At 48.1% G+C, this 25,654-nt stretch overlaps 1 protein-coding gene across 34 annotated transcripts in view; it reads right to left on the reverse strand.

Annotated features, from left to right (window-relative positions):
- Positions 1–25,654, reverse strand: part of MAP4K4 (mitogen-activated protein kinase kinase kinase kinase 4) — a 146,781-nt gene that overhangs the window by 33,969 nt on the left and 87,158 nt on the right. For all 34 annotated transcript variants that reach the window (XM_065929681.1, XM_065929674.1, XM_065929698.1 and 31 more), the window contains exons 4-12: positions 17,879–18,004; positions 16,538–16,648; positions 13,820–13,910; positions 13,278–13,408; positions 12,397–12,451; positions 10,834–10,912; positions 6,112–6,287; positions 4,475–4,547; positions 2,567–2,777 (exon numbers count right to left, since the gene is read on the reverse strand). In XM_065929681.1, the coding sequence (XP_065785753.1) occupies positions 2,567–2,777; positions 4,475–4,547; positions 6,112–6,287; positions 10,834–10,912; positions 12,397–12,451; positions 13,278–13,408; positions 13,820–13,910; positions 16,538–16,648; positions 17,879–18,004 (1,053 nt within the window). The remainder of the gene's footprint in view (positions 1–2,566; positions 2,778–4,474; positions 4,548–6,111; positions 6,288–10,833; positions 10,913–12,396; positions 12,452–13,277; positions 13,409–13,819; positions 13,911–16,537; positions 16,649–17,878; positions 18,005–25,654) is intronic.

Here is a 25,654-nt window from a genome sequence, read left to right on the forward strand (position 1 = left end):
CGCAGGTTGGATCCCTGGGTAGGGAAGATCCCCTGCAGAAGGAGATGGCAAGCCGCTCCAGTCTTCCTGCCTGGAGAATTCCACAGACAGAGGAGCCTGGTGGGCTAGAGTCCATGGGGTTGCAAAGAGTTGGACACAACTGAGCGTCTAAATAACAACAAAGTGGCTCTGGAACTCAAGAGATCTCAAGCCCAAAAGTTCATTGAAGAATGGGTGCGAGTTCCCAGGACACTTATAACCAAGCTACAAATGCTGATTCCTCCGTTTGAGAAATACTCATGAAGCATCGTGGGAACACAAAATGAATCAGACACAGCCCCTCTCGTCCAAGTCTTATAGGTAAGATAAGCTACACACATCTTAAAAATCCACAGGATAATGTGGCATGTGGTACATTTCCCTGACTAATTCACTAAACAAGTCCTGACTGGGAGGCTGATGGCCGAGGCAAAGAACAATGCAGTTACCAACTCCTCTTCCACATTATGTGCTAGCACTTGAAGCTGCAAACTGGATCAAGAGCCAAAATTTAAACTCCAACCATACAAACCACTACAGTCAGAACAGACCTTTAATTGGGGTGTGTGTGTGCTGGGGGGTTAAAGAAGGCCCTTAGTAAATAAATACCTTAAGAGATCACTAAGATGAAAAGCTGGCCTTTCACAATAGAACTTTAAAAGAAAATGGCCAAAATTAAACACACACACCATCAGCCACCAACTCAGCAACATCAATCCACACTGGATTAACGTTCTGCCTGCGACTTCAAGCAACAAAACCCAAGAATCTAAGAAACATGCCTGCTCAGGTTACCCCATTAAGAATGATAAACATAATAAAAATCCTTTGAAGTATTTTCAAGCTGATGTCATTCTTACTTTCTTAAATCATTCTTTCTTTAAAAACAAAACCTAACAAACTGAAAACCTGCATGCTGCTGTAAAGTCATTTCCAAAGCTCTCAAATTATAAAGAGATTTCCTTCTTACTTAAATTTTTCCAAGCATGCCTGAGTAAATATGTACTTTTCCAACTATGCTTTAATTATCTTGAAGTTCTTTTTCCAGATCGGCATTTAAAAGCAGTGCTTTCATCTCAAAAGTCTAACTTTTCTAACTAGGTCAGTGCTGATAATAGTGGGGTTCATTCACAGATACTGCACTGGCTTACTGACTTTAACAGAAGTTGTGTGCATGCAGGTTCAGTCGCTGAGTCATGTCCGACTCCCGTGCAACCCCATGGACTGTAGACAGCCAGGCTCCTCTGTCCATGGGATTTCTCAGGCAAGAACACTGGAGCGGATTGCCATTTCCTCCTCCAGGGGATCTTCCTGACCCAGGGATCAAACCCACATCTCTTACATCTCCTGCCCTGGTAGGTGGATTCTTCACCACTGAGTTACCAGATAACACACAGAACAAAGCAGAGGTTTTCTCCACAAAATGTACCCTTAAGTAGCTTGGGAAAAAGCATGTGTGGTGGGACTTCCCTGCCAACCCAGTGGTTAAGACTTCACCTTCCAATGCAGGGGTATAAGTTCGATCCCTGGTCGGGGTACAAAGACCCCAAGTACCTCTTGGCAAAAAAAAACCAAAACATGTAACAGAAGCAATACCATTACAAATTCAACAAAAAAAATTTTTTTAAATGATCCACACACACAAAAAAAATCTTGGGGAAAAAAAACCACCATGTGCTGTTATTTAAATTAAACTCCACTGTACAGTATCAATAGGTTGATTGTTCTTTGGGGTTCTTTTTCCTGGCATCAAGGATAAAGGTGAAACAATAAGATGAAGTAAATGGAAATAAACTACTGTAAGTGAGAAATCTGAAGCTGTAAAGTATACAGCAAATGGCAGTCAGGGAAAGAAAACAAAAAATTAAAACAAATTAAAATTAGATTAAAAAAGAAAAAGGGTCTTTTGAGCCTCAAGTGAAATATAGGGAACAGTGTCTCTGAGAATTAAAAAGGAAGAAGCCCTAGTAATCACATTACCAGTGTTGACAGTCTCAGTGAGTTAAAGGAGCTGGTGGTACAAAAAGTGTCCCCTACAAAGAACTAATCCCCCACAACCGCCAGATTACAAAACAGCATTTGTATTATGCCCGATGTAATTCTTTTCTTTATCCTTCCCTCTTAAATGAACATGAAGTGAAGGCATTTGTAGAAAAAAAAAAATGTTTTCCCTGTGGAAAGGTCTAAAAGTTTTAGGAAAATATTTAAGACACACCAGCTTGGACCCCGAGGCCAAGAGTGAAAGCGAAACGAGGTCAAGGCTGAGCCAGCCAACTCAGCCCGCAGTGGACACAGCCTCCGCAGACCCAGGGTGACGCCACCCACGACCTGCATGAAGAGCATGAGTAACGGGGCGGGGCGGGTCCCTAAAGATCACACAAGGGAAGAACATTCCTGGGGCCTCTGGGCATGTGCCGTCCTGCCGGAGGGAACCGGACTGTCTGGCGTGGCCAAGCCGGGGAGAGGACCACGGAGAACGGCCCTCGGAGCACCTGGATGCCCCTGGGACTAGACAGTGGGACCCGCCTCGAACACTGTCCTCTTCTACCTCTTCCAGCCGCCGCCTCTGCTCCTTCTGCTGCTCGATCCGCTTCTGCCTCTCCGCCAGCAGCTGCCGTTTGTACTCCTCCTGCTCCCGGAGCTGCTGCTCCTGCAGGAGCTGCTGCCTCCTCAGGGCCTCGGAGCGCTCCTTGTTCTCCTGCTGGAGCCGCAGGAAGTCCCGGCGCAGCGTCGACTCCCCCGGCACATTGACGATGGAGCTGTGGGAGGAAGCAGGTTGAGTGGCTTTCAGGGGCGCGAGCCAGTCTACATCCACATCTACATCTTCTGGGCTCCTCCCGCCCCAAGACCCGGCAGACAAACCCACGGGGATAACCAAAACCTACAGTTCAATAGCATCACCTCTTCTTTCATCTGCATCATCAATGCCTTAAAACTCAGTCCTGAGTGTTTAATTTGATAGGACATCTCTAGGTAGGCTCTGGAGAAGGGAAAGGCCACCCACTCCAGTATTCTTGTCTGGAAAATCACATGGACAGAGGAGGCTGGCAGGCTACAGTCCATGGGGTCACAGAGTCGGACACGACTGAGCAACTTAGCACACACAGTTCAATAGCATCACCTTTCATCTTTCTTTCATATGGTCATAAATACCATAAAACTCTGTCCTGGGTGTCTGATTTGACAGGACGTCTCTAGGTAGGATTCTCACGTCCACCCAAACTGTGCAGCGGAAAGCTGAAGCCACCATCTTCCACCCGTTGTTAGACCCTCTGTGACCCCCTAACTTCCCATCGGGAACAGCATCAGCACATTTCGGGCCAGGCAGGGAGTCACAGCGGAGTCGCCGTCAGCACGTACCGATCCTCGCCCTCCTGTCTGGTCCCGTTCCCTGCCGCGTAACCCTCTCGCTCTCTCTACTCCCGGCAGCTGAGCCCAAGGGTCACAAGGATGCACCACCACACATGTAAACTGAAGCACATCCCTCCCAGCTGGTCTCCTGGGGGAGAGTCACTTCTCCACTCTCAAACCCCCCAGAATCACATGGCAAAGAAACCTTCCTCAATTGCCTCTTCCATTACATCACAAACAACCATACTATTCCATTATATCACATCCCTAACCCCAAACAACCATACTGCTCATGCAATCAGTTCACACTGCTCTCAAAATTTGTCTCAAATGGATTCAAATCTTTCATGTAATTACAAAAAGATGTGATGGAGTTTTTTTTCCCAATAAATTCTCTTTTGTCTTGATATGCTCTCTTCAAACATCCATTCTCTGCACACAGGGTCTCTCAACCACACTCCCGGCCCTCCTTGTGACCAGCTAGTCGGCTACATTGGACACCAGGCAGACAAGACCATTATTAAAGCTTTTAAATCCTCTCTTCCTTGATTAACGAGTCACTATGAGGTTCCTGCTACCAAATCTTCAACCTTCTGCTTCCCTGTGTCTTGGGGACCCAGAGAGGGCCAAAACAGACTACAAAATGGATCAGCCCAGAACGCATCCTCATAAAGGCAGTGAATGCTGGTGACCACATGGGTGGGAAGGGGAAAACCAACCAGCCAACAGGCGTGTTTTGGGGAAGACTATAGTGTTTTTAGCGGAGGCCCTAAGTGGCCCGTGAGTGGGGCAATTCAGTTTGTGCGGGACTGGGTCACAAGCTACAAGATGTTTTCCATCCACACCTCCTGGAGCAAGAACTGCCGTGGGTAAGCTCCCCTGCCCCAGGGCCAAAGACAGCCTGCCCATTTCCAAACCGTGGGGAGAGGAAGCGACACAGTCTCAGTAAAGAATCAGCAGGCAGCTCCAGAGCGGGGAGAGTGCTTTACAAGAGCCTTTGAAAGAAGGGAAGGATGGGAGATAGTAAGGATGGGAGATAGACGCCCTCCCACGACAAGGGCGTCTCCTGCAGCCCCGACCCCGGCAGGGCGCGTGCCGTCCTTACCTGGGCTCCCCCTCCTGCTCAGGCGCCTCCTCCTCCTCCTCCTCACTCCCGCTGTACTCGTATTCGGTCTCATCTGGAAAGGACAGGGCAGGAAGAGCGGGTCGGTTCACATGGTGACGCCGCACGTAGGGAAGCATCACCACTGAGCACAAACCACATATTCTGGGAGAAAACAGTAACACGTGCGGGCAACTTGCGGGGAGGAAGAGCTTGATGGGGAGTCCCACTGGGATGGGTGCTCAGGCCCTGGGCCAGCAGAGGAGCTGATTCCCTTATACTCGTGACAATCCCGTGTGGGATGCTCAGCTCAGGGGGTGCAGGGTTGGGAGAGGGGCTACAGAGCCCACGACACGAAAGAAAAATGGGCCATGAGCATCAGCAAATTCACAAAGCTCACTCTAATGTCAAAACAAAGAGAGATTTAACTTCCTAAACCAAAGCAATAAGAGAATATATTCAGTTATTTTTAGCACTTAGGGATCATCTTAGAGAACAACAGACAAAAGTCTGCGGGATGGAGAAAAAAGTAGGTACTCAAGCAGAAAACCAAAATCACATGTTCTCCAAAATTATAAAGGTGAAGTAAATCAGGCAGAGGAAGACAAATACCATATATCACGTATTTGTGAAATCTAAAAAAATGATACAAATCAACTGATTTACATGCAAAACAGAAATAGAATCACAGACGCGGAAAACTGATGGTTACCAAGGGGAAAGAGATGGACAGGATGAATTCAGAGTTTAGGATTAGCAGATACCACAAGACGCTGTGTGCTAACTCACTTCGGTCATCTCTGACTGTTTACAACCGTATAGACCACAGCCCACCAGCCTCCTCTGTCCATGGGACTCTCCAGGCAAGAATACTGGAGTGCGTTGCCATGCCCTCCCCCAGGGGATCTTCCCAACCCAGGGATCGAATCTGAGTCTCTTACGTCTACCTGCACTGGCTGGCAGGCTCTTTACCACTAGCACCACCTGGGAAGTCACCAGATACACACTACTATATATAAACAAGGTCCTACCAAACAGCACAGGGCACTATATTCAATATCCTGCAGCAAACCATAATGGAAACGCATATGAAAAAGAATATATATATACACATGACTGAATCACTTTACATTAGAAAAGAACGCAACAGTGCAAATCGACTATACTTCAACTGAAATAAAAAAGCTAATAAGTATAAAGGTGGAGCCAGGGAAAATCTGATGAAATAGAACAGCAAAAGGAGACAAGAGCATAGGCCTGTCACAGCCCCACAGCAGCTTAAAGCACTGGAAACCCTTGGGCAGGAGAGAAGTCTGTAACAGGCCCATGGTGACACGTGCAGCCGGCACGCTGAGCACGGCATGGCCCACATGGAGAATGAGACCCCCAGCGCGGTAAGAAGCGCAGCCAGCAAGCTGTGACCCGAGGTGGAGCAAGACGGCATCACGGACTGACCGGCTGCAGGGCCCCGCTGCCCGGGGTCGCCACTGCCGGAGCCAGGCTGGCCCCCAGACCAAGTTGGTCGAGACACTCAAGCCCCGGCCAGACGAGCCCAAACTCGAGTAGGAAAGGGACAACCTACTCTGGTGGGCAAAACCCTAAAAGAACATTTAAGATGAGAATAAAGCCAGACTTCATACCTTTCTCTCCTCTCTTCTTCCTGGTCCGGTCTATATGATCCTTAAGCTGGATTCTAACCTGCCTTTCGTTCGGCTGATCCCTAATGAAAGGATGCTTCAGAAGCTGCTCGGTGGAGGGCCGCTGCATGTAATTCTTCACCAGGCATCCTTCTATAAAACTAAAAAATTTCTTGGACCTAGAAGAGAAAGTTAAAAAAGATCATCAGATTTCTACCATGAAGAGCAAAGCTCCAAAATACCAGTAATTTACAAGCTGGTACATGAGGCGAGGCTTCAGGATTCACTGTGAGCAGCGCTGCAAATGCACGGGGGTAAAACAGGAACGAAGCAGGGACCCTGGGGGCCACAGTTCAGGAGTCACAGTGCACATTGGGGGCCGCGGGGGCAGTGGAGTTAATGCTGCCTGCTGATCGTAGATTCCGGGGGAGGAAGAAAGCAAATGAAGGAAGGCCTTTGCGAACGTGAAGGTGACAGAGGAGAGATGGTGGATCCTTACAGACAAGGACAGACACGGGACGAGAGAGGGACCCGGGTAAGTGGTTTGAGGATCTGGACCTTGTTCGGGTAACATTTCCATCAGTTTTAGGCTGAGATACGTGTCAGCTCTCCACCCTTTATGTCACTGTTTAGCCACTAAGTCATGTCTGGTTCTTGCGACCCCATGGACTGTAGCCCACCAGGCTCCTCTGGCCATGGGGTTTCCCAGGCAAGTACACTGGACCGGGCTGCCATTCCCTCCTCCAGGGGCTTCCCAACCCAGGAATAAAACCATTTCTAGTGCACTGGCAGGCGGACTCTTTACCACCGAGCCAGCAGGGAAGCCCTACACTTAACAGACAAGGGCAGAAATAACAGTGCTGAGGGGGGCACTGAACCTGTTGCCAACACCTACCCCACCAGACACTTTATTTTTGCTCATTTCTCCATTTCTGGCTCATGGTGACCCCTCCGTGGCCTCAGCAGAGACACTCTCAGCCACCCTGTTATTGGAGACTCGGCTCAGCTTCCCGTCCATAAACCTCTCCTGGCAACACTGCGCCACACGCCCTAAGCCAGGAGCCCTTCCTTTCGGGCTCTCTGCATGTAACACACCGCACACTTCACGTTTATGTCTGTCTCTCCTCCTGGCTTATAACCGTACAGGTCAGGACTGGTTCCTGCTTTCCCGTTGGTCAGCAAGGCCCAGCTCGGAGCATGTCAACTGCAATAGGTATGCAGTCAATTTTTGTTGAATGAATGAGTTATTCAGTCTTTAAAAATGTGATTGAGAGAATGAGTTTAGTCCTTTCCATTTACTTCATGCTTTAACAGTTCTTTCTGTCCACCTGAAACTATCACATTATTAACTGGCTACACTCCAATATAAAATAAAGAGTTTAAAAAATAAACAAATAAAACAGATAATGCCAAGGACCTACTGTATAGCACAGGGAAACTTTGCGTAATACTCTGTAATAACCTAAATGGGAAGAGAATTTGCAAAGGAACAGGTATGTGTATATGAGTAACTGAATCGCTTTGCTGCACGCTTGAAACTAATGCGATAATTGTAAATCAACCACACTTCAATATAAAATTAAATATTAAAAAAAACTGGAGGAGAGAGAATCAGTTCTTCTCTCTTCTATTTGTACTCAGAACTTACTATTTTTGTTCAATCCAACAAATATTTATGTGAGAACAATTTACATTTGTTTATGCTGTAAGACATACACATAGGAAACAGCGTATGTATATTCAGTAGCGGATGTTTAATCAAATTGTGAGGAAGAAAAAAGAACTGAGGCAGTGCAGTGGGTTCTACATCAAGAAAAAGGAGGATATTTAATCTTCCCAAGAAAAGCCACCGTTCCAGAGTGACGAGGCATCAGAGTCCAAGGGGGACAGTGAATTGCTTTCTGATGTTGCAATGAAAAGTGGGAAAAGAGTTAAAAGAACTAGGTCAGGGTCAGTGCAGAGAAGGGCCCTCAGCCACTTGAAGAAGCTGTGGCCTTGTTCTGCGGTTAAGGAGGGATGCACAGGATTCTACACAGCGGTAGAGGAATGCTAAGGCACACGGATTCCCAAATCCCGGGGCCCAGGAGGACCATTTGGGGAGTTTATTAAAAATACAAATGCCTGAGTCACTCCTGAGACCTTCACACTGGAGAGTTTGAGGATGAAACCTTAAGATAAAGAATTCCAAAGGGCTTCTCACGGGCCATGTACAGATTAACACCAGAGAAATGATCATCTACGATACAGTCTTTAAACACAACTGTCAGCTTCTGCTGAGAGTTTGCTGATCATTTTTCAAAGGCCACTTCTGCCAAAGTGGTTGTGGAAACTCACGACCTGTGGACAGAAAGACAGCATCCGTAAAGCAAGAGGGCCTTCACATTTGTGACCCTCTCGACCCTTCGGAACACCCGGGTAAGCTGAGGCAGTGATGTGAACTCCAGCTTAGCTAGAGGCAGTTTGGTGAAAGAACACAGGGAGACTCCACTGTTATCTACACGTGTCTCTATTTCACTGTGCTGTATACACAGCAGTTGATCCACGCCCGCAAGTCACGGGCGGCATAAGCGACTGACTGACAAACTGTGAAAATACCCTGAAGATGGAGCATAAGCTCCCTTCAATAAAATCTGAGAATAAGCAAAGAAAATGAGCGTTGCTCAGTTTGCATGAGGCGGATAAAGTGTCACCCAGCCCCACAGCTGACTCCCTAGTGACACCTACTGTTCACACGGGGTTTCCCAGGGCTGGCCACCGGTGGGCGCACACGGTTGTCATGTTTTAATAATACAGGAGACCAACTGGGGCTCAATCATTGCCTTAAAGAACCTCTCCAAGAACTGGTAAGTGGAACCAGACAACCTCGGTTCCCTGGAGCTGAATGTGGTGAAAGAAAGGATGAAGGAAGAGGAAACCTCGCCAGCAGATGAAAGGGGGAAGACGGGAAGACAGAGGGAACAGGAGAGAAACAAAAGTGAAAATACATATGGCGTGTCTACACCAGTGGACTAGCGGCCTCTGGAACAGGGGACCCCAACCCCCAGGTCCGTACCAGCCCACACAGCAAGAGGTGAGCAGCGGGCGAGGGAGTGAAGCCTCCCCTGTATTTGCTGCCACTCCTCATCGCTCTCTCTATCACCTGAGCTTTGTTTTCTGGCATATCAGCCACAGCGTGAGATTCTCAGAGGAGCTCAAACCCTGAATGTAATGCTCTTGAATCACCCCAAAACCTTCCCCCCACCCCAGTCAGTGGAAAAACTGTCTTCCATGAAGCTGGTCCCTGGTGCCCAAAAGGTTGGGGACCGCTGCTCTAGGACATCAGAGGACGCGCCCCCGAGTAGAGCAGACCTAAGAGCTGGTAAAGTGAAAGTGTCAGTCGCTCAGCCATAGACGATTCCTTTCGACGTCATGGACTACAGCCCGCCAGGCTCCTCCGTCCAGGGAATTCTCCAGAATACTGGAGTGGGTTGCCATTTTCTTCTCCAGGGGATCTTCCTGACCCAGGGATTGAACTCAGGTCTCCTGCATGGGAGACAGATTCTTTACCGTCTGAAGCACCCTCCACCCCAACAGTTAGCAGGAGGAGGCCAAAACGGGGATCTTTGGTGTATTTCAGAATTAGAAGCAAGAACCTAAGAGGAGACACCACCACCTGGAAAACGGGTGAGAACAGCTTCAGGAAGGAAAAGAAACACACACAGCAGGTAAGACCGACAGCCAAGCCCAGGAAACAGAAGAGCAGGGAGGGAGGGAGGCCCGCACGCATGGGAGCCCGGGCACAGACAGGTGCCCACAGGGGAGGTTCAGAACAACCCTCAGAGGGAGCGAGGGGGCAAAATTCTCAGGCCGAAAGAACACAGCACTGTGTTCTTCCTCCGAGACTTCAAAACCACACCAAAGCAGCATCTGCCCGCCCCATTGCACTTCTGAACTCTTCTGTGTCTGGAGGTTAGCACCATCTCCCTCCCCGGGATCGACGCTATTTATCAGAGTTAATCTGTTTATCAGAATTAATTGGGAGGGGGAAGGAAGGGGCAGCCCAGGGAGAGGACCCCTCCTCCAACGCATTCTGCTGGGGCAGCAAGGGCCCCTCAGAATTCAAAGTCCTGCCATGACAACAGTGAACCCTTCCATGAGTTTTATTAAAATATCCCTTCAACTAGAAAGTATAAGTCAACACAACTTTGCTTCTTCATGTACAGCCGTATAGAAATCTATTACACTGAGTGTGGGTTAGTTGCTCGGTCATGTCTGACTCTGCGACCCTATGGACTATAGCCTGACAGGCTCCTCTGTCCATGGGATTCTCCAGGCAAGAACACTGGAGTGGGTTGCCATTCCCTTCTCCAGGGGATCTTCCTGACCCAGGGATCAAACCAGGGTCTCCTGCATGGCAGGAAGATTCTTTCTGTCTCAGCCACCAGGGTAGTCCACTACACTGAGAAGTATATTTAAATATTAAAATAGAACCTTTTAAAAATATTGTGGTGGTGTTTCATAGAATCACTTGGCGCTATTTTATCATTCAAGGACAATGGATTAAGAGGAAAAAGAACATTAAAAACTAAAGCAATACACTTTGTAACTTGTGTTTTGGGACACTGACTCTTGATTTCTTTGGGAGTCAGAATGGCCAAGATTTTGTCCTGAAGTCAAACTAAAAAGGAACACTTTTCTTTTTTTTAAAAAAAGGAAGAGAATGACAACAAAGCACGTGTATCTTACCATTTTTTGGACTTCAGCCGGGGAGGAGGATTTCGGGGGATGAGAAACAGGGCTCTCATGGGATGCATGTCACAGAGAGCTGTGGGGAGGAGAGGGCGTGTCAGTTATGCATTCAGCTCACTCGGTCTCCGTTTCCGGGACCCACTCGTGACATCACACACTCTGCCCATTGTCTGATCGGCATGCTTCATGTCAAGCAGCCTGCACATCTAGTTATGCAGCTGAGAACATACCCTGAACCCCCCACTGAAGCACAGCAAAACACGACGAGGGCGAGAAGACTGGACCATTTCAAACACACTGGAAAGCACCCATAAATCAAAGATAAATGCTGATTCAAAGTCCGAAAGGAGTTAACAGCTTAAGGCATCTATCGGATGACAACAAAAATATCTTTATTTTCATAGGACTGTCGTGAGGATTAAATGAGACATAGCTGTGAAGCCTTTCTTCACACGATGCCTGGAACTCAGGAGCATTAGCAAGCGTGTTCACTGCTTACTGTTAGAGTGAGTGTTCCTGAAATCGGGGAGTGAGTGGGATTGTTTAATTTTGTTTGATGACTATTTATCCTCTGATCACTGGCCCAGTGAAGGCTTGAGAGGTGCACGTGGACACAGGTATTTCCGTGTGTTTATTCACCTTCACAAGCACCTTACAAGACAGCTGGGAGATAGGGCTAAAAGAGAGGATGCTGTTCCCGGGCGAAAGGGAACCAGACAAAGCGTCGGGCAGTCCTGCCCCGTCTCAGGTCCTCAGGGGACACGATGGAGCACAGGGTGAGCAAGATAGATGGCCACTTCTGCAGTGCAACTAAATCCCTAGCTGGGGGCAACCTTGTATCATTCATTCAACAAATATTTAGTCAGCAGCAACTAAGTACCAAATGTTATATATTCAAGGGGGACCAGCAAAAAATAATAGGTTTCTTTTTTTTCCTTTGCTTTCTGCAATTCTACTCTGTTCCTAATTAAAAACCAATTTCATGAAGTTGTCACTGACTTAATCCAAAGTGGAAGCAAAATTTCACAGGTAATACTAAAAAAAAAAAAAAATATTCCATGGATAAAAGGTTGTGCCTCTATTTTTAAAGTTAAAACATAAGTAAAACGGAAATTTCCTGTATTAGGACCAGTTTCACTGAATACTAAGTTCAAACTATAAAAAGAAAAATTATTGCCTATTACTGTGTGTGTGTGCATGCTCAGTCCTGTCCAACTTTTGCAACCCCATGGACTGAGTCCGCCAGGCTCCTCTGTCCATGGGATTCTCCAGGCAAAAATACTGGAGTGGACTGTCATTATCTGATGTTAGAATAAATTCAGGTCACACATCTAATTACAACTTAAAAGGTAACGTGGCCCATGAACCTCAGGGAGACCTTCAGAAGGACTGACATGTGCCAAGAACTCCTTTCACATCTAAAACTCCACTGTATTTATGATTCCTTCACCTGAACGCTCCACCAGGAACAGCTCCATTCATGAAGCCACTGTTTCTGGAGCCATGAGACCAGGTTTACATTGCATAGAACCGGGCTAACAAGGAAGGCAGGCTACTTACGAGGAGCGCCTTCAGCCATCTCAATGGCAGTGATGCCGCAGGACCAGAGGTCACTCTGCAGGACAAAGAAGACGTTAGCGCACCATCCTCACCGTGAGGCCAGGAACTCACCACCACTGGTCATTCACACAAATCACGTAAATGCATTCTTTGGGGGTACGAATCAAAAAGAAGTTTGCCAAGAAATCACAAGCACAAACACATCTGGAAGAACACCTTCCAAGTAAATAAATGATCAACTTGTAAAGTTCAGTCAACTCATGAAGACGGTGATGGAAAAGCTATACAATCTGCCTTGTATTGCACAGCTTTGTGAAAAGTTATGCAATAATGATAATAATGATTGTTAATTAGAACCACTTGCCGTACCTATGATCCAACTCTCAGCCAGAGTCTGATGATCAAACAAGACTTTTCATCAGGATCAAGAAGTGCATTATTGATACACGTCTCTAGAGGTCACTCTCAAGAGTTTTAAACACATTTGTGACCAAATCAAAGGTGTACAGCTCTTTAGCAAGACTCTGAAATTTCACACAAAGTGCTTGCTATGTAATCTGACAATATTTCTGAAATAATAAATATCTGACACTCTTCAAATTAAAAAGAACAGTAAACAGCAGAAGTGCTAAATTGACTGGGGCCAAAACATTTCGGAGACCGACGGGCCCCTCCCGTCTTGAAAGCAGCACCTGACTTAGAACAGAGCTGATGCAGAACGGACCACACACACAAAAAGCCTCAAAATACTGTCCCGGCAGATCAGATGTGCCCTACAGCAGGAGTCCACGCGGTCCTCGCCGGGGCAGGGAGGGGAAAGTGGGGTCAGACCCCACGCCCAGGACCGGCGAGCCCATGAGGCCAGGCTGCTGGCACCTTACCCTGTAATCGTAGGTGGCGTCCGGGTTCTCGTCACAGGCGATGACCTCGGGGGCCATCCAGTATGGGGTGCCTATGAACGTGTTCCTCCTCCCCACGGTCCTGTCCAGCTGGGCGCTCACCCCGAAGTCCACTGCAGCCAGAGGAAGGAAGGACAGTGGACCACAGTGAGCAAACCAGTCAAGAACAGGATGCACACACAGAGGAGCAGGGTCTTCACAGTAAAACCACACACAGGCACAGTGTGGATGTGCGACCCTCCGGCAACGCGGGTAAGGAGCACCCCCGCCAGAGCCAAGTCACCACAGCGCCAAGATGCTCAACCAGCCTGGGGGCGTCCCCAGGGGCCTGTACCCACCGCGTCCCTGAGTTTCCCACAGGGACCACGAGAGGGACTGCTGGCGGAGTCTGGGGCACGGACAAAGCGGGCCTGGAGCCGTTCTAAGAGCTAAGCCTGGCTCCCACTTCTCCAACAGGACGGAACGGGTAACGGGGGTGACGCCAACAGAGGACTCTACCCTGGCAGGCATCAGATCACACTTACCTAGCTTCACCTCTGCGTTCTCGGTCAGCAGCACGTTCTGGCCCTTGATGTCGCGGTGGATCACGTGATGGATGTGGAGATGGGCCAGGCCCTGCAGGCAAGACAGAGAGATTTAGTTCTCTGATGCTGTCAGTGACCAGCCCAGAATGCACCCCTTATAATATTGCATGGTTGAGTGGTTAAGAATTCACCTTTCAATGCAGGGGACACGGAATGGATCCCTGATCAGGGAACCAAGATCCCACATATCACTTAGTGTGGCCAAAAGATTAAAAGAAAGAGAGAAAAAACAAAACAAAACCCGTTCTCTGGTACTTCCCTGGTTGTCCAGCGGTTAAGAATCTGCCTTCCAATGCAGGGGGTGCAGGTTCTATCCCTGTTTGGGGAGCTAACATCCCCACATGCTGCGGGGCAGTTAAGTCTGTGTGCCATACCTAAGACCCGGAGCAAGCAAGCAAACAAATACTGAAAAATAAAGTGTGCACACAATTCAACTGCAGTGCGCGTCCAGCAAGGTATCACCAGTGACACCATACAGAGAGAAGCACCCCCAGTCCCAAGGGGTCCGGGCCAGGGTGAGGGCAGCGCTACCACTTTCTAGCGTTTCCCTGAAGGCACGTGTTCAACAACCATCTGCAGTGTCTCTACTGCAATGTGTGCTATTTGTGCACAGGACGGTCCTCTTCCCACGCTGCACGCCCATTGTGCAGTGGGTGAGCCTGGGGGGAGATGTGAACCGCATGCATTCCAGGGGAAAAGCAAGGGTGACAGTGGGCTTCAAGGGCTGGCCCTTGAACCCAGCCTGGTTTTCCCGCCAAAGAGCCACATGCTGTGAACTACTGACTGACCCCACCTCTACCCCACGGGTACAACGGTCCTGCCATCCACAGAGCTTCATGTGCCAATCAAACATCTTTCTTTTTCTCCCAAGAAAGTAAGCCCTAGTGGGCACACAGCACTTTCTGATGACCTCGTATCTGGAATGAAGCCCAGAGCATGCCTCTGATGAGAGGTGGTGGGAGAACAAAAACGCAGTTTGCATCCAAATATGGTCAGAAAGACAAAAAGGCAGCATTCTCACAACTCTACTTGTCCCGACTTCTGCCAGAGAACTCAACATGCAGCTGCCTCCCAAGGCACAAGCGATCTGCCCAGTCCAAGACGCCACAATTGAGAAAGGGCAGATGAGAATGCGCCGTCTACTTGATTTTTCCTGTTTAATATTTTAGTGGGGTTTTGTTGTTATCATGGGGCTTCGCAGGTGGCTCAGTGGTGAAGAATCCAACTGCCAAAGCAGGAGAGGCGGATTTGATCCCTGGGTTAGGAAGATCCCCTGGAGAAGGAAATGGTAACCCGCTCCAGTATACTTTCCTGGAGAATCCCATGGACAGAGAAGCCTGTCGGGCTACAATCCACGGAGTCACAAAGAGTCAGACAGAACTGAGTGAATAAACAACAACTTTGCTATCAGGACACTGCAGGTGCCCACTCACTGAAATCCCTCATAGCAGCGGGAGGCGGAGGTTTAGGCTCACATGTTAAGGCTCCTATAATAACCACAAAAGAATCCCCATGCTTTTACAATGAAATGGGAATGTGATGATTCAAAGACAGGTCTCCCATCTCTCCCTATCCAACTAGTTGTCTTAAGAAGAATTATCTATTTTCAAGGGCTCTGTAAACTAAACAAAAAGAAATTCAAACTGTCTCCATGAATTCTAGACAGCATTTTTAAAAACCTGCAGTCCTCTGTGAAGCTTAATCATAAATTTACCTACACATAAAAAATAACAGGTTCTTTTACAATTAGATTCCAATTCAATTCCATAGTCTTTACTTTTCAAATGTGGTCCGTAAATGAAATTCAACCAAGTCGCTTAAGTGTATGATTTACAGGTAAAGTAGAGAGAACACCGTGACAGCTGACCAAAGAGAAGCCGCCCGTGGGCAACTCACAAGCAGTTTTGAAATACATTAGTTTCAAACACACTGCGCTGTCACAACGGCTCCACTACTGAAAAGAATCATTCAGAAGCTGCTAAAATCACTTGGTAGCTCCGAAACTTGCTCAAAGACCATAAACCAGCTTTCCAACTGGCTGTAAATAACATTAAACACAAGAACTTTCCCTCGTAAATACTGTAGCAGACTCTGTTAATGCCAAAGCCCAGAAGATGACTCTGAAAGCCAGCATTTAGCACCATTAATATTCATTTATAAGCTCAGACACAGGATTTCCATAAACAACAAGAGTTAAGAGATTATTTCTCCTCCTCTGCACACTGATTTTCTTTTCAATAACTGCAGGATGAATTCAGGAAAATAAATTACATTAAAAAAAAAACCACACACAACTATTTTAAGTCTAATTTCTTTAGATACAGGCCAGAGCCAACATCGTGATGTGGCTTCAACTGTCGAAGCCAACTGGCTATGCAGAATCCTTGGTTGTCGTGAAAAGAATAATCTGTACAGTGGCAACTGATGATGGGAAAGACTGAGGGCAGCAGGAGAAGCGGGAGTGACAGGGGGTGAGATGGTTGGACGGCATCGCCAACTCGACGGACACAAGCTTGAGCAAGCTCTGGGAGCTGGCGAAGGACAGGGAAGCCTGGCGTGCTGTGGTCCACGGGGTTGCCAAGAGTCAGACACGACTGAGCAACTGAACGACCACCACGAGCAGCAAATGCAAAGAAAGCCAGGCGGAGGATGGCTCACCCGCAGGATCTCCCTGGAGATGTAGGCTATCCAGTCTTCCTTCAGCGTGTTGCCCTTGGTGTTCTTCACGAGGTCTGTGATGGATCCGGCCCCACAGAACTCCATAACGAGCTGGAGGGAGACAAGACACGGCACACCCCGCCGGAGGTCAGAGCATCGCAGATGGCAGCAGCCTCCCCGGGCAGGCCGGGGGGCAGTCTAACTCCCGCCCTTTTCCTAAAGGTCTGGGCGCATGATCACTGTGGAGGCAGTGAATTCCTGAGAGCGTATTCCCCCACCCCACCTCTTGGGCATGGACACGGGTCCAGGGCACTGGGGTCCTCACTCCACAGCACAGCCCGGCCCTGCAGCGCCTGTCACCAGAGCACAGGCGCAGGCGGGCCGTCTGTCCTTAACCAGCGCCCAGTCATCAGAAACCGACCCAGATGCTCCCCAACAAGCCTCCTCACTTCCCAGCATCCCAAATGTTCTACTTTCCACAACGCTGTGATTCCCCAACTATTTTATGTTAACCAGGGTTAGCACAAAAGAGGAGGACAATTTTTAAGCAGCACAGAACTTTTCACAAGACACTCTACAATACTTAAATGTTTGAACAATATAAACAAAGAATATTTTTAAAGTACTTAGAAAATGAACTGAACTATTCTAAAATTTTAACTATGTTTACATATGGGCAATAGAAATAAAGGTAATTTTTTTCCCTTTTACTTTCCTAACTTTGCAAATATTCTACAATGATTTGAAAAAAAAAAAAAATCAGAAGAGTATTCATCTATCTTCCTGCTCTGTAAGTCCAGTACTTTTGGCAGAACTAACGTGATCGCTACAGAGCCAGCACTATCTCAGTGTCATCATCTTGAAACATGTTCAGTAAGAGGTAAGGTTGAACATGTATAAATTCCACAAATTTACCTGAAACCCATTGCTCTTAGTAAATTACAGAACTAAGTTTGTTGTTTTGCAGTTTGTCTCTCAATCCCACAGAAGTAAAGAAAATGCATGCTGCTGAGATACTATACTAATTTCCATAAAGCTTTTATCATATTGCTTTTTCATATTGCTTTTAAGTTCAAGCTCCTAATTTCCTTGCTATTTTGCTTGTTTTCCTTGTTTCTTACTATGCCACCTTATTTCCAAAACACAAACTCTTTTCCCTGCAATGTGAAACCAACACCAAAATAAACGTTCAGCATACCTTCCACTGAGAAGTCCAGGGAAGATACCAGACTTTCGCCCTTTTCTTTGCTTTTCTCTCGCCTTCCTCTAGAAGGTTCTTAATGCCCTTCTAGTACAACCAAAAAGGAAACCCCATAAAACACGCAGGAGACGCTTGCTTACCCAAAGCTGGTCATCGTGTCCTGGGGGACTCTTTTTAATGAAAGCACCGTAATACGTTGCAATATTTCTATGATGAGAATATTTCTTCAGCATATTTATCTCCAGTTTGATTTCCTCCTCTTCATCCTTAAGAAAAAAATAAAACATACAGTGTCTGAATGACACGCATGACTGGACTTCCTCCACACGCAGGCCATCAGAGGGTCCTGGCCCCTCCAGCAAGGGAGACAGTTACTGTGGCCTTTGCCAAAAACTGGGGGCCCACCCTCTGCAATGTGACCACTAGCTCAGCAAAGAGGACAGCAAGAACACAAGGTAAAGATGAAGAGGCAGCAGAGGGCATGTGCGGACCAGGCTCTCTCGCTGACCACGTGCCCCCAGGCAGCTCAATCCGCTTCTCTGAGCCTCAACTTGCTCACCTGTAAAAATAGGGGGAAAGGGGGGACCAACTGGCCAATACCATTTCAACCGATTACCAGGAAGGGCTGTTTCTAGAGAACATTTGTGAGCATAAACCGTCCGCAGCATTTAAGGCGGAAGAGGTTCACCTCTGACAGCCTCTCACAGCAGCATCCCCCAGGGTCGGGGCCACTGGCAGGGGCTGAGCCCAGGAGCCTTTCCGTCCTGGGCGGGGGGCCCGGAGACAAACAGCACTGGGTGCTGGCAGGTTGTCCGGGACGGGGCTCACGCCCTGGCCTCTCACTTTACTGAGCTCAGATGAGCAGAGGGAGGAAGGAAGAGCCTGTGAGAGACGATCAGAGCGCAGGCGGTGACACGGTCTGGAGAAATAAAGGCAAGTTACTCTTGTGAGTGTAACAAGGTCTCCGCTTCCTCCACACACGCACACCCCCTTGCCCAGGAAAACGGCATCCTCGAGGCGGCCTGTCCCCTGTCGAGCCTGGACACAGAGGCAGGGTGGCACCAGTCACCTTCAGGAAGTCATCTGAAGGCAAGATCACAGGCAACCAACAGGATGAGAGGGGAGCAAAATCAAAATGAGAAAATGAGAGGATGAGCGGAAATGAGCCTTGGTCAGAAAAGAGATGTTTGAGGGAAGACAAGGATCTTTGAGAAAAGCTTCACATGACCAGGCCTCTAGAACTCCCTCTGTTTCATGTATTTTCAACAAGAAAGGATGACCGGTTCTCTAAGACCTCCTTCCACTTTAGTGCTGTCCTTCCCTCCCACGAAGACTATGAGCCATGCGGTGCGTGTATGCTCATCTGCACACACACGCGCATGAAACCTACTGGTGCGGCCAAGCATCCCCAGAACCTTCCACACACAGAACGAACCTAAGTTTGGTTCTCTAGCACTGTTCTTTAAGATAGAAGACGCAAGATCATTAGAACTCTTCACTGCAACCCGTGCGTCTTGGGAGGCCCTGCAGAGGATAGCTCAACGCTTCCCTGAGTTATGCCGGCCCCCTCCCAGTGATAAGGCTGTGATCCATGAAGGGGGAACAATTAAGGTATTAACCATGAGACCAAATGAAAAGGAAAGTGTCTTTTTAAAAACAGAACTTGCCATTGTTCATTACTGCTTACAAACCAGATACACACCGGAACATACAATCATCATCTGCCAGCCGCTCTCACAGTGGCGGCTTGCAGCTCGGTCCAGAGATGCAACCATGAGGATGCCACAGCACGCTGCTGATGGGCACAGCTGTCACGTGACTCTGACAGATGACGCCGTGAATGAGGAGCAGAGTCAGAAGGCCGAGTGCAGTCTAGACACGGGGCTGTATGGCAATTCTCACTGAAACCTCATGTATGCGTAAATCACACCAAGTGCAGGATTTAAACATGTCATGGACCAAGCAAGGCTTCCCTGGCGGCTCAGACAGTAAAGAACTTGCCTGCAACGCAGGAGACCCAGGTTCAATCCCTGGGTTGGGAAGATCCCCTGCAGAAGGGAATGGCAACCCACTCCAGTACTGCAACAGAGGAGAAGCCTGGTGGGTTACAATCACAAAGAGTCAGACATGATTGAGTGACTAAACAACATAATGTGACTGGTTTTGACACTTCTTTCTAGTGACTGCACAAAGCTGTGTCTTCAAGAACCACCAAGACCCTCCGAAGGCACCTGAGGTTTCCCGAGACCACCAAGTTAAAACCCTGACACATCTTACCTGCATAGAAATCCTTTCAGACGTGAGTTGAGCACTGTCTGTGGGTGTGAACAGCACTCAACATAGAGACAGGTCACACTGCTGGCGCACCCTCACACACAATGCAGCCCCCCGCACCTAAGACGCAGCTAGGCAGCCGCTCCATCACATTTCATAATGAAACTATGATTCACGACCAACTGTAAGACATATGGTCACAGGTCTGAAATGGGGCTGCAAGTTAGAAATGATGAAATATGACGTAAGAACAGCTTCAGTGCAGTTTGGGAAAAGCTTTTCTAATATGAAACATCCAAATGTTTTCTTTTTTTTCCCCCCATTTATTTTTATTAGTCGGAGGCTAATTACTTTACAATATTGTAGTGGTTTCTGTCATACATTGACATGAATCAGCCATGGATTTACATGTATTCCCCATCCCGATCGCTCTCCACCCGATCAAATGTTTTCTGACATACAGTAATCAGATCAATGTCACTTTCCAGAGTATTTCTGGATCTTCAGTAGTCAAATCATGGAAGCCAGATGAAACGGGTGTTTAGAGGAAGGCATACTGTCCTCTCAAACCACCATTTTAGGATAAGGACTGTATATTCTTTGAATCATCCCTTCTCTGGCTTCTCTGGTTTTAAAATAGAAGGTTACTGCACAGTTTATAAAATAAAAAGGCATTCAGCACCACTAATTGTCAGGGACTGTCCAAGCATCAGAAATGCAGTGTCGGTCAACAGCTTTGAGCCAGGTACACCTGGGACCCTCATCACAACCAACGTGCGTGCGTGTGTGTGTCCACACGTGCTCAGTCATGTCCGAGTCTTTGTGACCCCACAGACTGTAGCCCAGCAGGCTCCTCTGCCCGTGGGATCTTCAGCAAGAATACTGGGGTGGGTTGCCATTTCCTCCTCCAGGGGATCCTCCCAGTGCAAGCATCGAACCCACACCTCTTGTGTCTCCTGCATTTGCAGATGGATTCTTTACCACTGCACCATCTGGGAAGCCAACGCTTTTAATACGGTGTTTTAAATGTATGAGTCTAGGGTAATAATGAACCAACAAGAGAGTTGAGATCACCCATCGGTCATTAGTTAATACAGGTTTGGTGGGCTTGCCCCAGTATATATTTACACATATCACCACCACAAACACACACACCTCACTTTGCCAGAGAAGATACATAGAAAACAAACTCTGAGCAGGCTAACAATTTCTAAACCAATGACGAACCTCACATTTGCAAAGAAAGGGGAACCAGCGAAGCTCCAAGTAACCCAGCGGAGTCCTAACTCGTCTCCAGGGGACCACAGTAATGTACAGATGAAGAAAAAAAAAATGAAGTGTCACTTGAGAGAGGAGAGGGGACAAGCGGAGAAGAAAGGGGAGGCCCCCTCCTGCTCTCCTCCGGGGACCGAGCAGCTGCCAGACCCACCCCCCTTCCCTTGTGATCGCAGGCAGCTGGTGCCAAGTAGAGTTTTGGACTCTCCCACTGGGAGCAAGCTCCCACAGAAAAGGCCTTTGTCTCTGGCTGGGCTACGACTGGGGAGGAGTTTTCCACTGCCTTCCTTGGCTACTGGAGGACATCTGAGCATCACGGTCATCTTTAAAAGCAGCCAGGGGTTTGGGAGTCACCTGACAAGTCCTGCCCGCTCCACCGCCTGAGCATGGAGCAGTGCACGGGACTAACGGGGTTTTTTAGTGACTCCTTGAAATGCTCGGACACGGAGCACACATGCAGCAAAATGCTGTTTAAACTCTTGTAACCTGAATTCCGTCTCCTTCCACTGATGGCAGGAACTGTGACGGAACAGAGTGGACCTCAGCTGACCAGGAGGATCCAAGAGGACTGGGAATGTTCTCCCAGCACACACCTTACAGAAAGAAGCCTGCTCAGTAACAGCTGAAGAACAAAAACAGGAAGGGCGACTCATTATTCACTCTCTCTCTACTAGATGCAGAGAATCATAATAAAATGACATATGCAAATATCTCTAGCAGACTTCACCACTGAGGTGAACACACACATACTTAAAATGCAAATGTCCATTAAAAAAATAGCTTACAAGTTTGTTTTAGTTAGACTGTTAACTGGTAGAGAAATGAAAAAAGATCACCTTTCACTTGCAAATCCCAGTGATATCTGAGAGTATTATTCAGTATCACAGCAAGGTGAATGAATCAAAGTTAATTTTTCTGACTCAGACACTGAAAAGTCCTACAACTTAAATTCACTGGCAATTCAACCAGAGGCGAACACAACTCTGCAGGGAAGATTCTTGGGCAGAAGGAAGGTATGGAATCTAGTCAGAGGAAGGAAGGACACGTCCTTTAAAATGAATCAGCGTCCATCTCACAAGATCCATTGGTTCCAAGATAAAAGCCCCCAAAGAAAAAGACCAAGTGAACACGTGCTACGTGCAAAGTTGTCTCAGTTGCGTCTGACTCTCTGTGACCCCACGGACTGTACCCGCCAGGCTCTCCTATCCATGGGATTCTCCGGGCAAGAATACTGGAGGAAAAATACATTTCCTCCTCCAGAGGATCTTCCTGACCCAGGGATCAAAGCAGAATCTCTTGTATCTCCTGCACCAGCAGGTGGATTCTTTACCACCACGTCACCAGGGAAGCTGAATTCACATATACACCCTCTACAACTATATAAAGGGAAAAACCCAGTGATCCTCAGACGTCTTCCCTAAGCATTCACCCTAAAAATGTACAGGAGCTGCTAAGAAATGCATCTCAGACACAGCAAACCTTCTGAGACTGGAACCAAGCGAAATTCACTCTGGCCACCGTCTGCACTGCTGCTTCTACCACGTGTTTTACCAAAATGTCCATTTCTTAAACTTAGAACAAGTAAAGGCTCACAAGTCTCCATCAGCACTGGACTAAGTGATTTATAGGCAAAAGCTCAGTAAGACGACGGTAGTCTGATTTCACTAGAATCTTCAAGTCTGCACAGAAAACCATCTTGGGCTCTTGAATCACTCCTGTCTTCTACATCAGGTAAGTACCAATAATACCCTTGGCATTACTCCATCGTACGCAGAATAATTTTCACAGCATCGCAGGAGAAGGTAACTGCATGCTCAGACCAGATGTGTCTGTGTGGGTGCTGCCAAGCACACATGGAAATCCCACAGCTGTGTCCATCGATCAGACATGATGTCACAGCTCCACTCCGAGACTGCCTGGCAGCCAGTATCTCCCTCCCACGCAAGCAAAGCAACAGATGCTGGAAATGGTACGGTAACAAACAGTGGGACTGAACCACGGTGACAATGCGATGCGTGGAAGGTTTGAGTCAAGTGCCAGCAAAGATACACGGGGTCTACCAGTGGTTTCCCACAGTGCACACGTTTCAATCAGGCTTTTTAAAGTCATACGCTGCTTCCTTCCCCTGACTTCCCTGTTCCTTATACTCAGGTGAGTTATGATAATAAAGATGATGGCAAATGCCTTGTAGTTTAAGGAGCATCTGTCAAGGAAAATATATTAAGTCATCAGAATGTACAGAGCTGATTACTGCCCACTTTTCAAGATCTTATTAAAAACAAATAAAAGAAGTGCTTCTCGTCACATGGTATCGTGAAGTCCCTTAAAGTGGCCTGTTCTGCAGTCACTCACAATCTAAAGGATACGCTGTCCAAACACAATACATGGATAGAAGTGACCACTTTGTTGTTTAGTTGCTGAGTTGCATCCCAGCTCTTCTGTGACCCCATGGACGGTAGCCCGCCAGGCTCCTCTGACCATGGGACTTCCCAGGTAAGAATACTGGGGTGGGTGCCATTTCCTCCTGACCCAGGGATGGAACCTGAGTCTCCTGTGCTGGCAGGCAGGCTCTTCACCACTGCTCACTTAAATTCACCCAATCTGAACTGATCCAACTTAATGAGACTCAACTGTGCTCATTTTCATTACAGGAAGTGGGGCCCCTGATAGTGTAGACTATTTTATCTTGTTTTTGAGGGTCATTACATCCGATTCATCACTGATTATGATCATGAAAAATACAGAAGGAATAAAGAAAATGGTAAAGGCTACTGAGTGTTCTGATTACATCACATCACTATAGAGTGCAAACACACACTAGGGACAGCTTACAGGTAGGCTCTGGTGGTGTGTGTTACTCTGAAGCAGCCCTATTATCAATCAGCCAAGGACGAGGCGGGTTGAGAGGGTCCCCAGGGTGTCTTAGGAGGGGAGGACAGCAGAGTGACAGGCAAGAACCCAGGCTGGCCCAGAACCCGAGCTCAGAGTCAGCAGAAAAGTGACCAGCGGCTCTAAAAGAACAAACGGTCAACAGCGGTGTGACGTCGAGGCACCCCAAGAGCGCCGGGTAAGAAGTCCCTGGTGAAGACCAGTGGCTACAGGGACACTCGACGCCAAGGAAGATGGGATTTTTGAGAGACGTTCCCACAGAACACTGAGTGTCTAGTCATCTGAAGTGAGCGATATTCCTGATTTTTCTCTCGACTCTTGCAGTGAAACAGATAAGATTAAATCAGAAAAGAAATCCTTAACCATGTTCCAAACATAAGAAATTAAAAAGCCAAGGTCTGTTTTCCCTAGAACAGGCACCTGAGCATCTCTTCTCCGTTCAAGGGGAAGTTCCTCCACCAGGTAGACTTCCTTCTGTGTCTGCAGCAACTTCAGTTCAGCAACTGCTACATGCACACAAGACACCCCGAGGCTGCAGGGCCAGCGTGACACCCGTGGGTGAGACTGCTTTCTCAGAAGCGAGTGGGACATCAGAGAACACGATGAGAGCAGGGACAGTAAGTCACCACCACGTGCAGAGGCGCAAACGGCTCCCGCAAACGTAAGGTGCTGTCAGAGCAGCAGACACAATGGGACCCTGTGACTCTTCTCACATCGACCAGACACAAGCAAAAACGATCAATCGTGTTAGAAGTCGGGCAAGTGGTTCCTCCCAGGGGAAGCGGCTGGTAACTGGAGGGACTGCCAGGCACACTCCTGAGCGGCTACCAATGCTCTGCTTTTTAACTTAGCTGCTGACTCGTGGGTGCGGTGAGTTCGGCTTTTGGAAATGTCCTGGGTTTGCCATTTGCGCACTTTTCTGCATGCATGTCACACTACACACACGGAGGCAAGTGGACACAGCTGTGTCCTTGAGAAGTGGCCGCTCCCAAGCCTCTCCGCTTTGTGGCCACAGCACGGCACATTAAAGAGAAAAAAAACCAGGCGCGAGAAGGTCTGGACGTAAGAGAAACAAGAGCAGAGAAGAAACAGCACAGGGATCCCGGGCCGGGAGAGATCACCCAGCGTCTAGAGGCCCCAGACACCACGGTGACCTTGGAGGACAACCATGGTGTCCGAGGATAGAGCGCGGACCCGGGGGCAGCTGCCCTGCAGAGGGCTGTGAGCCCAGCAGCCCTGAGCTGGCACCTGCGGCCTGGACTGGGGAGGGCACCCAGCGCCCCTCAGATGGAGATGAGCAGCTGCCGGTTCCTTGGCTGTCTGAACAAACAACGGGGTTTATGCTGAACACCTACCTCCCAGCGGGGAGACTGAAATTTGGGGGACATGCCAGGCAGACAGTGCTTATGCGACCAGCTCCAAATAAAACCCCAGGCACCGAGTGTCCACGGAGCTTCCCTGGTGGACACTGCTGCCCG

Source organism: Muntiacus reevesi, chromosome 3, assembly GCF_963930625.1.
Source record: "Muntiacus reevesi chromosome 3, mMunRee1.1, whole genome shotgun sequence".
In the NCBI taxonomy this organism is placed as follows: Eukaryota; Metazoa; Chordata; class Mammalia; order Artiodactyla; family Cervidae; genus Muntiacus; species Muntiacus reevesi.